Source organism: Scardinius erythrophthalmus (assembly GCF_964197995.2).
Source record: "Scardinius erythrophthalmus genome assembly, chromosome: 2".
Taxonomy (NCBI): Eukaryota; Metazoa; Chordata; class Actinopteri; order Cypriniformes; family Leuciscidae; genus Scardinius; species Scardinius erythrophthalmus.
This window is the reverse complement of record NC_138222.1, coordinates 39,748,786-39,763,545: the sequence shown is the minus strand read 5'-3', so window position 1 is coordinate 39,763,545 and position 14,760 is coordinate 39,748,786. Positions and strand designations below refer to the sequence as shown.

At 37.0% G+C, this 14,760-nt stretch overlaps 1 protein-coding gene across 1 annotated transcript; it reads right to left on the bottom strand.

The window, feature by feature from the left end:
• Positions 1–3,525: 3,525 nt before the first annotated feature.
• On the bottom strand, positions 3,526–14,058 carry LOC308704989 (uncharacterized protein). The gene is made up of 9 exons (XM_081389757.1): positions 12,085–14,058; positions 11,078–11,557; positions 10,000–10,165; positions 8,949–9,233; positions 8,751–8,901; positions 7,828–7,872; positions 5,901–5,942; positions 4,606–4,649; positions 3,526–4,350 (listed from the first exon to the last, which is right to left on the bottom strand). The coding sequence occupies exons 2-9, from the start codon at positions 11,288–11,290 to the stop codon at positions 4,184–4,186; spliced, it is 1,113 nt and encodes a 370-aa protein (XP_081245883.1). The 5' UTR covers positions 11,291–11,557; positions 12,085–14,058; the 3' UTR covers positions 3,526–4,183.
• Positions 14,059–14,760: the final 702 nt, after the last annotated feature.

Genomic DNA, 14,760 nt, shown 5'->3' with positions numbered 1-14,760 from the left:
GAGAAAAAAAACATCACGTATTTATATGTGGAATTTTTTTTAATTTAACATCACACTGCATTATTAATTCATTACTTTAATGCATGTCTTTTTACTTATTTTCAAACCAACCTGGCTTGTAATTAAACAAGATCGATCTAGTATAATAAGTAATGTGTATCTAAGGTGTGTTAAGGCATGTTACAGTTTTACTCGATTGCTGAAACACTAACCCTAACCCTAAAATTTCAAAACCATAACACCATTCATCAAAAAGCACACCCTTTTCCCCAAACTATAAACACTATTCCCCAGTTTTGACACATGAGTAAGATTTCTTGAACTTTCACTGCAAAACTTTACACACATATCCCTTCATTTATCATTGCCGTACACAATGTTGTAATTTAGAAAGCACTAGCATTCAGCACAGCTTCAGCTCAATTAGCACACAATCACCCAGGAGGAAACACAAAGAGTCAAAACTGGTCACACAGCAATCGAGAACCTTCAATATATCGATGAAAGGGATAAGATGAGAGGGGGAGGAGAAGGGGGAGGGCAAAAAGACAAGCAGTCTCAGATGAGATTTGTGCCTTTTTAGTTGACCATGTTCTTGTCCATGGTAGGCTATGACTAAGGAGGCTGGGCGACGAGTACAGCCAAACTTGAGAGTCACTTCACCGTCGCTTCCATTACAGTTTTTCTCAATTGTTTACACACAAATACTGGTACTTGAGACACAATGAGCACAACATGTAACGCATTCACGAACCCCCTGAACCAATTCTGCGAAACTACAAGGACAATTCCTGCTTTACACTCAAATTGCAGTTCTAAAACCATTTTCAAAACACTACACACAATTCTCTGCTTATGGCACAATTTTCATGCAGAAAATCTCTTGTTTTCACAAGGAACACACTGCCATTCAAATATGCACACTGACTCTTCATATGGGCAAACACCCGTCACACAGTTTTACAATTAACAATCAGAGCTTTAGCATAAAAGAGCAACAGGTCAGCTCTTCAATGGGGCAATGGATGCCAACATTTTTTACTGTAAATGTACACAGGCAATTCTTCTGTTGTTTTGTATGTAGACAACTCTATGTACAACTTTTTAATTGGTTGGGATGTACACTGTGTACATTGTTTTTGTGGGAACAATAAAATGTATTTGTTACCGTGTATTTGTGTGTTCTGAGTATAAAAACAATATTCTCAGATATTTTACAACATTTATGTATGTACTGTCTGTAGTAAGTGTAACACTGAACAAGAAAATACCTAAGTCATTATGATGGATGGAGAAGAAGTGTTTTCCATTCATCATAGTGTTTTACACTGAACACATCAGTGTTCAACTGGTTCTTATAAATGTCTATTCATATGATGGTTTGTGTGTGTCATTTGAAAACAAAATACCATTTTGAGAAGAAATAACATTGTTTTGAATGTAAAGTTTCATTTTGCAGGAGAATTGAGGGGTTTTGCCCATTGTGTGTGTGTTTTTTGATTTGTGTGTAGAGTTCTGAGAATATGAGGCATGCTTTCAGAAAATGTGTGTAAACAATCAAGAAAAACTGTATCAGAAACTTCAGGGAGGAAAAAAGGTACAGTAGGGGTCAGACTGCTCTCTACTGTAACTTTTGAGTGCTGTACTCTGTGCTGTGACTACACATACTGTACATGTATGGTGGCTGTTGCACTATACTACTTTAATGAAAAGAAATGCATCAAATTGCCTCACATACAGATATATGCTTCCATTTTATAAAAAGGATGCATTATCAGTGCTTCTAATTTTGTAGGACACGATGGATTGGAAGAAGTCTGCCTGCACATTTCATTTCATGCGTCCCAGGGGATTTTACCCCCAATGACTGGTTAGGACCAAAGATGGGATGCTGGAGCAGAATCATCTTTATTGGTGTTATTTGGTGTATTGTTTTGTATTAAGGAATGAAAAAAAAAAAATTTTTGTTGTGTTTGAATTTTTGAATTTTTGAATTTTTGTTGTGTTCATCATGTGAAAACGTTTTTGAAGGAGAGAACCACAACCAACATCGCTTGCGTATTACCGCATTAGTTTTTGTAGTATTGGTTTGCATGTAGCCTATCTCACCAGTGTGTATTGTAGAGTGTGTTTGTTTTTGAGATTCTACATGGCTCCTAAAAAAACTACAGTTTGTGTATATAGTGATAGTAATGATCAAAATAAAAAAAAATCGCTAGGATCTCAGGTCATTAAGTATATTTAACTGATATTGTAGTTGTAGGACAACCATCAGGGCCATCTCCAATGTACGCTATTTATAAACTACAATTCCCACAAGAGACGCGCCATAGAACTTCTTACAAAGTGTACAAATCAGCCACCATACTTGTAGTTCTTCTGGTTTCCCGACCAGGGTTATAAAAATGTGTCTTTACTATTATATATATCAAGAAACATACATTATACAGCCAAAACATACATTATGCTGCATTTAGATGATCAGGGTGAAACAAAATCGCCAGGATTTAACATCTGTGGTTTTAGCTGGTAGGCTATAGGCTGTAGCCTACAGTAGAAATGAATTCGAGTTTGTCGGCGGGAGTTTAGTCCTTCAAAGAGCGACCTTTAATTTTTTATTATTATTATTTAATTATGGCCTCCACGTGTTTGTTTTGCCCCCTGCCCTGATGAATGTAATAAACTGCTGTGTATAAATATGTCAGCATTAGGAGACAAAATGTGCGATATACTGTCCAGATCAAGACCTTCACAATAAATCAATATTTGTCTTTTAACTAGTGACAAAAACTGTTCTATTCTAGAAGCTAAAATCATGGTGATCCATGTATCTTTATAATTAAATCAGTGTGTGTGTGTGTGTGTGAGAGAGAGAGAGAGAGAGAGAGAGAGAGAGAGAGAGAGAGAGAGAGAGAGAGAGAGAGAGAGAGATCACGTGTGTGAGAGAGATCAAAGTGTGACAGATGGAACTGGTACTTCAGCCAACAAGCGGCTCCGCACAGTTCTATGCTTTATCTTTTGAAATATATAAAACCATTTATTTTATTTGGATTAAATATGCATGTTTTTTTCATCAGATTTACCAATTGTTATAATTTGTTTGTGCTGGTCAATTATGAACAATAGATAAAACTGAACTGCAAGCAAAAACTTGGGGCCGAGGGGTCACTGTTTCAAATATTTGAGGGGCTCCTCCCCAAACAAATGTAACCTCACTCCAATTTTTTTATAAAACTTGAAGGCCCTGATTAAATTATATATAGGCTACATTTTCATTTAAAAAGAATCCACTTGTAAAGTTAAACAAATTCCACATATAAATATACTCAATGAAGGTTGTTTCTTTTGTCTCAACCACATCATCATATTGTTTTGAATTTGATGTATGGAAAAGTAAAAACAAAAATTATCATCTTTTGCAAGTGTTATCATAGTGTATTTGTGGTCTTTCACAAAAATATAAGTGAAAATACACCAAATGCTTATGTATTGCTTTATTACTCACAAGAGGCTTAAAGGGTGATCAAACAAATTTATTGACAAGGTGCATGACAAGTAGAAACTATATAGTCTTTGGCAATTGGAACACATCGAAACATCGTTCTTTTAAAGGTGTACTGTAGAGAAATGCATGATATGAAGAGGGATATCCCCTACATGGAGCCGACACTGGTGGTGGTGAAGGGGTGAGTAGCAATGCTGAGATCTGGATGAATGTGGAGCTCTTCTCCTGATGAGCACAGCGGAGGGACCTATGACACGATTGGCTCAAGAGGGTTGAGAAGAAAATACATTTGGTTTAAGACGTAAAACGCCCAGTCAGCTGATGAGTTTGGAGTAGAAGAGAGTGAGAGAGAATGTAAAAGATATAAAGTAATGAGTGAGTATAAAGAAGGTCAGTCTTATTTGTTGAACTTCATATTTAAGCTTCATGTCAAACAAGCCATAAGGCTGTATTTCTTAACAGTGCACAGTGAGGTTAAGTGAACTTTGAAAAGCACAGACAACAGAACATGAAATCAAGTTACGCGTCAACTGTAATAAAATAAAAGTGCAATGTATAATCATGAAATATGAAAACATGCTTTTGAATAACATCTGAAGAAGAAAATTCAGTTGGATTAAGTACATTTCTAGTACAGCCCTCTCGAGATTAAACTCCAGGTCACATTCTTGGAGATTTTCACCTTTTCATTACTACAGAAAGATGAGATACGACTTCAAATGCAAAACAGAAACAATTGAATAAATACGCTGAAACCAAAATGGAGTTCAAAACATACATTTTATTTATTTTCATTATTTCGGAGAGAATCCTTTGGCTGCCAGGACTGGGCCCACTGCTCACCACTAAAAACAGAAGGGAATTTTTAGGGAATAACAGTTTAATTTTCCATCTATGAAGGACCACCACCTTCATGCATGCATTAATGGTGGTGGTCCTTCATAGATGGAAAATGAAACTGTTATAGTTCTGTAATGATGTGTGCTTTACACTTGTTATAATGCTTGTTTAATCTGAAACAGAACGGATTAATAGAAAAAGTATTGTAGCCAACCCCCCTATCTCTAATTCATAAAGCAGAAGAACAGAGAAATACTTACCATACTGGACAGGGCTCCCAGTCAACCAACATTTCTGCTTTGCCCTATCAAGAAAAATAAATAAATAATTCCATTCTTAGCATAAGGCTATTATGTCTGGTTATAGGCACTGAGTTTCATTGATACAATGGGTCATTATTTTCAGTAGACACTCCTTTCTAAACTGTAATTCAAAAAAGACCAAACACATAAAAAGCATCTACCTAACAATTATGGTATGTATACTGTAATATGTATTTGCCAACTCACAAGGAAGTTTCTAAATCCTATATTGCACTCTGCATACTGCCTACACTCTGCAGTTCCTTTATGACTGTCTAACCTTTCTCACTCTTTCTCTTACTACACTCCTGATGGGGAAAGCCTCTAGGCGAGTGTGGTAGGAGCAATCTGTGAACAAAAACACGTTTCAAATACTTATTAGTTAGTTTAGGAACAAAATAAACACAACTATGAAGACTTACAACTATGAATCACTTTGTGATTTTCTAGGCTGATATGGCTAGGAACTATACTCTCATTCCTGCGTAATAATCAAGAAACTTTGCTGCCGTACCATGAGTCCAGCAGACGTAATGATATGACGCAGCGCCTGAAAATAGTCCCCAGCTCGGTAGACTAGGGTCGACCATTTTCAGGCGCTGCTACATATTACTGTATTTTGACTGTACAACTATGGGGGAGTTGTAAAATGAGCCTATTTCCAAAAAAAGTGGAGTATCCCTTTAAGTAGGGAGCAGACTTGCAAGGATGACAACAAGTGATGTTTATCACTAATCAAAACATGTACCATGGAACCAAATCACTAATTTCCAATGTGGTATGCTTGCTTGAATAACCATACTACTGCTAAGCCACAGCTCACAACTGAGAATACTCCACTGCTGCTGCTTCTACTACTACAATGCATTTTGGTCAAATTAGACTAATTAAGCCTGTTGGATTTTATAGGTTGTCAATTGTACTAATCTCACTATTACTATTATGTACTACTATTATTATTATTATTATTATTATTACTATTCTATATCTATTATGAATAATCATGGTTATGTGTGCTACGCTGGACTAGCTGGACTGGTCAAGACATTTACATATTGTTGCCCTGTTGCGGGTCGCTAAGTCGCTTTGGATAAAAGCTTTTGCTAAATGATTAAATAAATAAATAAAATTTTGACTAATTGTCTGTTTTAAGTAGTTAAAAAAAAGCAATGGAACTATAGCAAATAAACCGGGGTAAAAGTTGCAATGTATAGCAAAGTATCAATCATTGCATTTACATGCAATGCACTTACTCTTTTGTGACCTTTTCCTTTCCGGCATATGCCTTGGTCCCCCTGTGAGAAAAAACAAAAAACAAAAAAACACATTTACATTAATTAGACAAAATGCACTTTGTAATGTCTTTTCAACATAAATATGTGTCCCTGACTCCCTGGTGTGTCTAGAGAGTAGAGACCCCTGAAATATGGAAAAAGACCATCCTCTATTTCAGTTAATGTGTCTGCAAACACGCTGTTTATATTTGGCTCCACATTTTACATGACATGCAGGCTGAGGCTCATTAGAATAGTAATCATAGTAGGCTTATAGAATACTCCATCTAAAACGACTCGTTTCAGACAGGGTCTGCATAAAGGACCAGTTCAAGATAAATAAGGATTTTTTTTTAAGGATAATGCAAAGCTACTCTAGTGGACTATCAGAACAAAAATATAGAACTGGAAATTAGCATAATAGGTCCCCTTTAAATTCTATTTGCGTAATTCATTTATTTACTTAAAGGGTTAGTTCACCCAAATATGAAAATTCTGTCAGTAATTACTCACCCTCATGTTGTTCTTCCAACCCCGTAAGACCTTCGTTCATCTTCGGATCACAAATTAAGATATTTTTGATTAAATCTGAGAGCTGGATCACATTTCCATAGGCTACTAAGGGATTGAAACTTGCTGGCCCAGAAAATGTATTAAAGAGATTGTTAATATAGTCCAAGTGACTCCAGTTGCTCAATCTTAAAGGAGTCATAACCTGTAATTTTCACTTTTCCACGAGAATCAATGTATGTTATGATTGCCTAACGATTATACACTGGCCGGGAAGCCGATATTTAAAAGTGAAGCGTTTGTTTACCCCAGGATTCATCAACCAGCAAGCGTGCACGCGCACTCAAATACGAGATTTTAATTTCAGCCCCGACTTGACGTCATGACGGGGCAGGATATACCATATATGGACACCGCAGACCTATGCCGCGGGAAGCCTGCCCTGCCCCTTACCCCCTCATATTCAATTCAGTCGCGAAAGATGCAGAAACGTAGTGCACACGTGAGTTGCTCTGTTGTTGACTGCCAGAATCAACATGTAAATGTGTTTTCTCTACCAAGAACGGACCTAGCTATCAGGGACCAGTGGATTAAATTCATTTTTAATGACGCGGTTCCTACAACCCTTCCCACTGGCTTAACGTTTGGTGTCTGTGCTAACTAAACATTTTACGCCGGAATCCTTCACAAATTTGGGGCAATATCAGGCGAAGTTGGCATCGAAGCTCGGGAAAAAGGGGCCATTTTCAACAATCAGAGACTTGCCTGCAATTGAAACGGTAAAGGCCCGTTCACACCAAGCACGATAACTATAAAGATAACGATAAAGATAACTATATATGTGTCCACACCAGCGACCGATAACGGACTTTTTATTCTAAGCACGCGCGCGCCCGGATGATCCAGATCCATTTTAAATGCGCGAGACCTTTAAATTAGAATGGATTCTGATTGGCTGTCAGTGTTTTATCGTTCGACAGCTGGAAAAAAATCGTTCTGAAAGTGATCCCTATGATATCGTTCCTCATATCTTTATCGTTATAGTTGTGGTGTGAACTCTGTTATTCTTTAATATGGAGAACGATTTTTAGAATTATATCTTTATCGTTATCTTTATAGTTATCATCCTTGGTGTGAACGGGCCTTAAGACTGTGTTTTTATTGCTCTACTGTGTGTAACAAACAGCAGCTAACTGCTAATGTGGCTATTGTATGCTAGCGGGAGTATTAGCTTCGAGGTAAACATGAATGTTGGAACAACATGAGGGAGAGTAATTACTGACAGAATTTTCATTTTTGGGTGAACTAACCCTTTAAGAGAATCTGCTTGACTAATGAGCTATGGTAACAGTTATCAGAACCACCAATAATTACCCAACAAACATTATTTACATACCTGACTTTTTCTTTTTGCGACTTGCAACTGTGCCCCTGGCTGACCCTGTGAAGACAGCAATGGGTTTGGAGAAAGAAAATTACTCATATACCAAATAAATCTTTAACTTATTATTTAAAATACTGAAAGACCACAACGTCGCACAAGTGTGGCAGTACATGTATTAATAGGTGTAAAGTACATGTAGTCTTATTGCGATTGAATTAAGGTTGCTCCATTTACTCCACGTGTTTCACTTTCTCGCTTATGTCCATCCTGTTTGTGATAATCCTAATTTGTTTCAACAAGAGCTGATCCTTCGCTGACTTGATCAAGGAACGCAAGGGGTGGGAAAATGGTGGTGTGGTTGTGAGCATGAAATGTGCTCATCAAATTTCATAGCAATCTGATAAATTGAGATATGTTGCCTTCAAGTTTAGTGTGCATGGGACACTGACATTCCCAATTATTTTGAATATTCAAATTATCCTAATATCTTTAATCTTTAATTTTGGCCAAGTAATTTCAGCATTCGATTAGTAGCATTTTTTTTTACTTTTAGATTTATAATAGACTCACAAAATTCCTTCCAAAAGCCCTAGTACAGAATCGGATAGACCATCTAATTATGTAATATCAGATCAACTTTTCTAGCAGATTATCCATGGAAAATGAGAACCTTGTGAGTTTTAATTTATCAACCAGCAAAAAAGTTATAGCATGGTGTGTTTGAGTTCATTTCCCCTACTTGACATCATGCATCCTGCATTGTGACTATTTCACATGCACACATTGCAATGTCGATGCTGAAAAGAGCCCTAACCTGCATCAAGCTCTATGGGGGAAATAAACTGGAAGTCAAGTAAATTCAAGGTAACCCATTGGTCAAACACTTTAGGCCTTTACAAATATAAACTGTAACTCTTTAAATTTGTTCTAATTACCTTGCCCCTCCATTGGGCTCGTCTGCTCCACCTGCCCCTCCACAGGGCTCGTCTGCTCCACCTGCCCCTCCACAGGGCTCGTCTGCTCCACCTGCCCCTCCACAGGGCTCGTCTGCTCCACCTGCCCCTCCACAGGGCTCGTCTGCTCCACCTGCCCCTCCACGGGGCTCGTCTGCTCCACCTGCCCCTCCACAGGGCTCGTCTGCTCCACCTGCCCCTCCACGGGGCTCGTCTGCTCCACCTGCCCCTCCACGGGGCTCGCCTGCTCCACCTGCCCCTCCACGGGGCTCGCCTGCTCCACCTGCCCCTCCACGGGGCTCGCCTGCTCCACCTGCCCCTCCACGGGGCTCGCCTGATCCACCTGCCCCTCCACGGGGCTCGCCTGCTCACCTTCTTCCGGTTGCTTGTTCTCCAATGGGTCACAGGGTGTGAGATGCAGCGTAATCAGCTGATCATCATTGCCACTGGAATCCTGGGTCCAACCTGTGCAAGTTAAACAAGTGTTGTGTTTTGCTTATTTAAAACATAGAGGTTAACCATAAGCTTGATCTGTACCTGTTTTAAGTTTTAATCTGTTTGAATCATATAGGCCTAGTCCAAATTTTGCCCAACCAGATTTGAAGGCACTTTTGATTGCAGGAGAACTATTGAGTGTCAACTGGATGTATTAGATATCTGCAATATATTTGATTGATTTCCAATGACTATAACCAATACAATATATCTTTAAGTCGGGAAAATAAAACCCAAACTGCTCATAATATCTATTCAAAAAATGACAAGTATAATGTTTGTTTACAGTCTGGGTTATGCCTCAAAGTTAGTAGCAGTGTAAGTTTTTGGTGTATCCAGCCAACATTTGATTGTTTTCTTTTTCTTTGTGTTATTTCTGGTAATGCTCTACATTTTAGCGCCGTCCTTGATATTGTTTTATTGAATATATATATATATATATATATATATATATATATATATATATATATATATATATATTATATATATATATATATATATATATATATATATATATATATATATATATATATATATATATATTATCATTTAATTCATTGACCCAGTAACCAAAACGTGTCTTTGCGAATTTCATGTGTTCAATTAGTATGTCCAGATTTTTGTGATTTACAAAAAATTAAGCTCAATGTTAAATCTCCTTTAAGATAATAAAATCTTTTGCGCTCTCAACACAAATTGTGAACTGTGACTTTAAGATACAGTGCATGCATCTCACCTTCACAAAGGTATTCATAAAATGAACCTATCTTCTGAAGGTAGTCCTGGGCATAGGCGGAGAGGGTGCAGCGAGGGGTTAATATTTCACACTTCATTTCTTTTTTTTTGGTCTCCTTTCCAAGAAGCAGAACTGGCTTGTATCCAATGGCATGGAGTTTCTCAAGCTGCAATGACAACATTGTGTATTTTTGCTGTTTAATGAAATAGAAAAACAACATAAAAAATAACTAGGAATATTAATTATTAAGAAAATATAACATTATTAATGACAGCATCCAGGTTACTGCCATTCAGGATTTTTAACCTAATAGTGAGTTTTGCTTTTGTAAAACCAAGTATGTGCAAACAGGAAGGCTCATACAGTAGAAGCAAAAAAAACAAATATATATAGAAAATAAGGTTAAAATATAACTTTTTGTAATATTAGGAGCTTGGGTTTTGCACCTACGTTGATAAGATTATGTAGCCATTGTGCAACTGGACAATGACAATCTAAAGATTTATTTTAAAAAGGCAGAACCTTAGTGATAACATGACCAAATGGGTGAATGCTGCACATATTTACAGTAGACACGTGCACATTGTTGTTTTGAGTAGTACAGTATGAATGCAGTTCATTTGTTATTTCTCATCCACTCGATAAGAAAGTTTGATTATTATATTGCAATTCTGTCACAATACATGCCTGTATTTGTTATGAACTCAAGAATTCCTGAGTATCAATTATATTTGCTGTGTGTTCAAATTTTGCTCTGGTAGATCATTAAGGTCTGTGATGTGTTATGGTGAAGATGTGTTTACTTTAGGGTATTAGCCTACCACTAAAATAAAAACTAAAAATCACAATTACATCTACCTTCAAATTTGATAGTTAAATTGTACTTTTAAATTAGTTCTGATGACACAGGGAGGACAAAGTATCATTAGAAAAAAATAATTTAACTTTATCTATATTGGCAAAAAATACTGTCTTTCTGACCTTGCGCTGGCATGCTCACTTAATAACAAATGGTACCACTGAATGTACTTCCTAGATGATCTGGAAAGTTTAATGTCATGTATGAAATTGTACGTACCAGGATATTGGCTTCATCCTTGATGGATGCAATGTTGTGGTTTTTCTTACGACCAACCACCCATTCATCTCGCTTCTCATCAAACCTCTGAAGCTTCTTCTTGAGGCGCTGCTTCTGAGGTTGCTCCTTTTTACAGTGTGAACAGACCTTTTGTGCACAAAATAAAATGCCCTGACAAAAAGGGCAGTTCTTTTTTGTAGACCCCCCCGGCATTATAACAGTCAGATACAGACAGACAGACAGACAGACAGACAGACAAAGATGGATAAGAGACAAGTAGACAAAGACAGACAGAGAGAAAAGAACGAGCAATAGATAAAGACTGTGAGATAGATGGAGAGAGAAATATAGATATTGAGAACAGAGAGAATGTGAGATATAGAAAATAAAGAAGAGATTGAGGTTGGCTCTTAAAAGTGCCTTTGGGTTTTGAAATCAGGTGTGGCTATAGGTTCGGACAGGTGATGTGTTTGACAGGATCTGCATGGAGAACAACAGAAAATGTTGATTATGTAGTGTTTATGTACCCTATTAATGACCCTAATAGTGAGTGATTCCCATTTTCTTATAAATACTTAAAATAAATAAATACAGATTCACGTTGCTCCTATTTCCTGTGCGCGTAATTTTTTTTTAAAGGCGCGCGCGCGTAACATGTGCCTGGGGTTCGACATCCCAGATTAAAAGGCAGCGTTATGTGCAGTATAAGTTTAGACCAAGTGATAATATTGTTATTACTGACACATTACAGTGACACTGTGGGTGAACCACGATGATCGAGAGAAAATTACATATTTTAGATAACTAACGTTAGAGTTAGCATGTTGAAGTTGGCTATCCATTTAGCAAGCCTAATTTCACAGGATTTTTTTCTGATAATGAGCAAACCTTGGACGGGCTTTAATTCGTTGCCCTAACGTGTAAATCATGTGAATCTAATATGGCAAATGCATCAATTATTTATAGCAAAACGTGATCGTTACGTACGAATGAGCCTAGCAACTTACCTGGAAAGTGGTTTGAGCGCAATGAGAAATCACTGAAGAAATCACCCAATTACAGGGCGGGCTGGCTCCGTCTCCATAGCAACGGAAGCTGATGATCATGGGTAATACTGGAAACAAATAAAACTGATGGCCATAACACATAGTATTGTTGAATTATCAAGCACACTTTCGCGTGTGTGTTGAAAAAAGATGAGGATATCATTAAAAGAGAATCGGTGGCGGGTCCTCAGTTTTATCTGTCGTCATCCATAGTAACGGTCGATAAGGCTCGTGGGAAATGTAGTTACTGTTAGATTTGACACGCCAAACCGATGGAAAACCGGTATTTTTCAGCAAAGAAACAGGAATATTTAGAAGCAATAGCCGTAACTCAACTTTGCACTCGCATTCAGGAATAATATACATATTTTTTTAATGTAAGGAAGCACTGACGATGGTTTACAATGTTGAGTAGCCTACCGATTATAATTTAAAAAGCAATAAAACAAGGATTAAAATCTCCTGATTAAATGATGGGCAAAGTAGCCCCTAAAGTTTTCTAAATGAATCACAAAAAAAAATAAAAATAACAATACTGTGTTTTGAAAGAAAAACGTGGTGCAGGCACGAAAAAGACGTCCCATTGAAATACATTAGATTGAAAGTCGTGCTGAGTGACACGAAAAAAGGAAGGAAATTCGTGCCCATGGACACGAATCAATTTGTGTTGAGTAGCCTATACCGAATATAAAGTAATAAAAACGAGGATTGAAATCACCTGATTAAATGTTGAGTAATGTAGCCCTTAAAGTCTGCAAAATTAATAACAATTGAGAAAAAACAATAGCCTACCGTGCTCTCGAAAAAAAACGTGGTGCAGGCACGAAAAATACGTCCCATTGAAATACATTAGATTGAAAGTCGTGCTGAGTGACACGAAAAAAAGAAGGAAATTCGTGCCTATGAACACGAATCAATAGATTCATGTTGAGTAGCCTATACCGAATATAAAGCAATAAAAACGAGGATTAAAATCACCTGATTAAATGTTGTGTAATGTAGCCCTTAAAGTCTGCAAAATTAATAACAATTGAGAAAAAACAATACGGTGCTCTCGAAAAAAAAACGTGGTGCAGGCACGAAAAATACGTCCCATTGAAATACATTGGATTGAAAGTCGTGCTGAATGACACGAAAAAAAGAAGAAAATTTGAGCCCATGGACACTAATAAATAGATTCATGTTGAGTAGCCTATACCGAATATAAAGCAATAAAAACAAGGATTAAAATCTCCTGATTAAATGTTGTGTAATGTAGCCCTTAAAGTTGGCAAAATGAATACCAATTGAGAAAAAACAACTCTCGAAAGAAAAACGTGGTGCAAGCACGAAAAATACGCCCCATTGAAATACATTAGATTGAAAGTCGTGCTGAGTGACACGAAAAAAATGAAATGCCTTTGGACACGAATAAATTCGTGTTGAGTAGCCTACCGAATAGGCTACAATACAACGAGGATTAAAATCTCCTGATTAAATGTTGAGCAATGTAGCCCTTAAATTTTGCAAAAGGAATAGCCAAACATTTGAGAAAAAAAATAGTGTGTTCTCGAAAGAAAGACGTGCAAGCACGAAAAATACGTCCCATTGAAATACATTGAATGTCGTGCTGAGTGACACGAAAAAAATAAGGATATTTGTGCCCTTGGACACGAATAAATAGATTAATGTTGAGTAGCCTACCGAATATAAAGCAATAAAAACGAGGATTAAAATCTATTGATTAAATATTGAGTAATGTAGCTCTTAAAGTTTGCAAAATGAATAACAATTGAGAAAAAAAACAATACTGTGCTCTCGAAAGAAAAACGTGGTGCAGGCACGAAAAATACGTCCCATTGAAATACATTAGATTGAAAGTCGTGCTGAGTGACACGAAAAAATGGGGAAAATCGTGTCCACGAACACGAATCAATAGATTAAATTTCGTGACTATGTCACGAACTGCCGTGAGACTGGGTTGGACATGCATATGTTCAGGGCTGGTTCACACAAAGCATTTTGCACTGCACTGCAGTGCTTTTTAATTTATTTGTAATATATAATATCACATATCCCACGGCTACTTGTGTGATATTGCGTTTATACAACAGTTCTACGAAACAGGTGTGCAAACAAATCTGAAACAACAATGGGGTGTCTTAAAAAAAACAAAAAAAAAAAACACTTTTGTGCAGAATTACTTCCTTCCGCCACGGATTCAAATCTCAAGTTGACAGTTTGAAAGTTGAATCCAAGCCTCTGTTACTAATTCTAAAAGGTCACTTTAGAACTAGTAACGACGTAATGCTGAGTTGCTTCATTGAAGCTTTTTGTATTATGTAGAGTATGTATGAGTATTAAGAGAGAGAGATCTGCATCTAACTGATATTCTTCAGGTCAATCTTATATACATCATAATCACAAAATCAGTTTGAATGTTTGCTGAGGAAAGATATTTCTTTGTCTTTGTCCTTTTAACAGTGAGGGGGATTTCCCATGACAGTGCTAGTCAATGCATTTGTAAGTTGCATCTTATTGTTTACAACATTGTTTCAGTCCTTTTCAATATAAGGCTTTGCTAGTGACTTACTCATAAAGATAGTCTTTTCTGCCATCTAATGGTGTAATAATGTATCTAACTTTCACTGAAGTCGA

Coding starts and splice junctions, on each gene's coding strand:
- LOC308704989 (XM_081389757.1), bottom strand. CDS start 11,290: ATGCCGGGGGGGTCTACAAAAAAGAACTGCCCTTTTTGTCAGGGCATT. Junction 9,234..9,999: donor TTATGAATACCTTTGTGAAG/GTGAGATGCATG, acceptor TAACTTGCACAG/GTTGGACCCAGGATTCCAGT. Junction 8,902..8,948: donor GGGGCAGGTGGAGCAGACGA/GCCCTGTGGAGG, acceptor GTGGAGGGGCAG/GTGGAGCAGACGAGCCCTGT.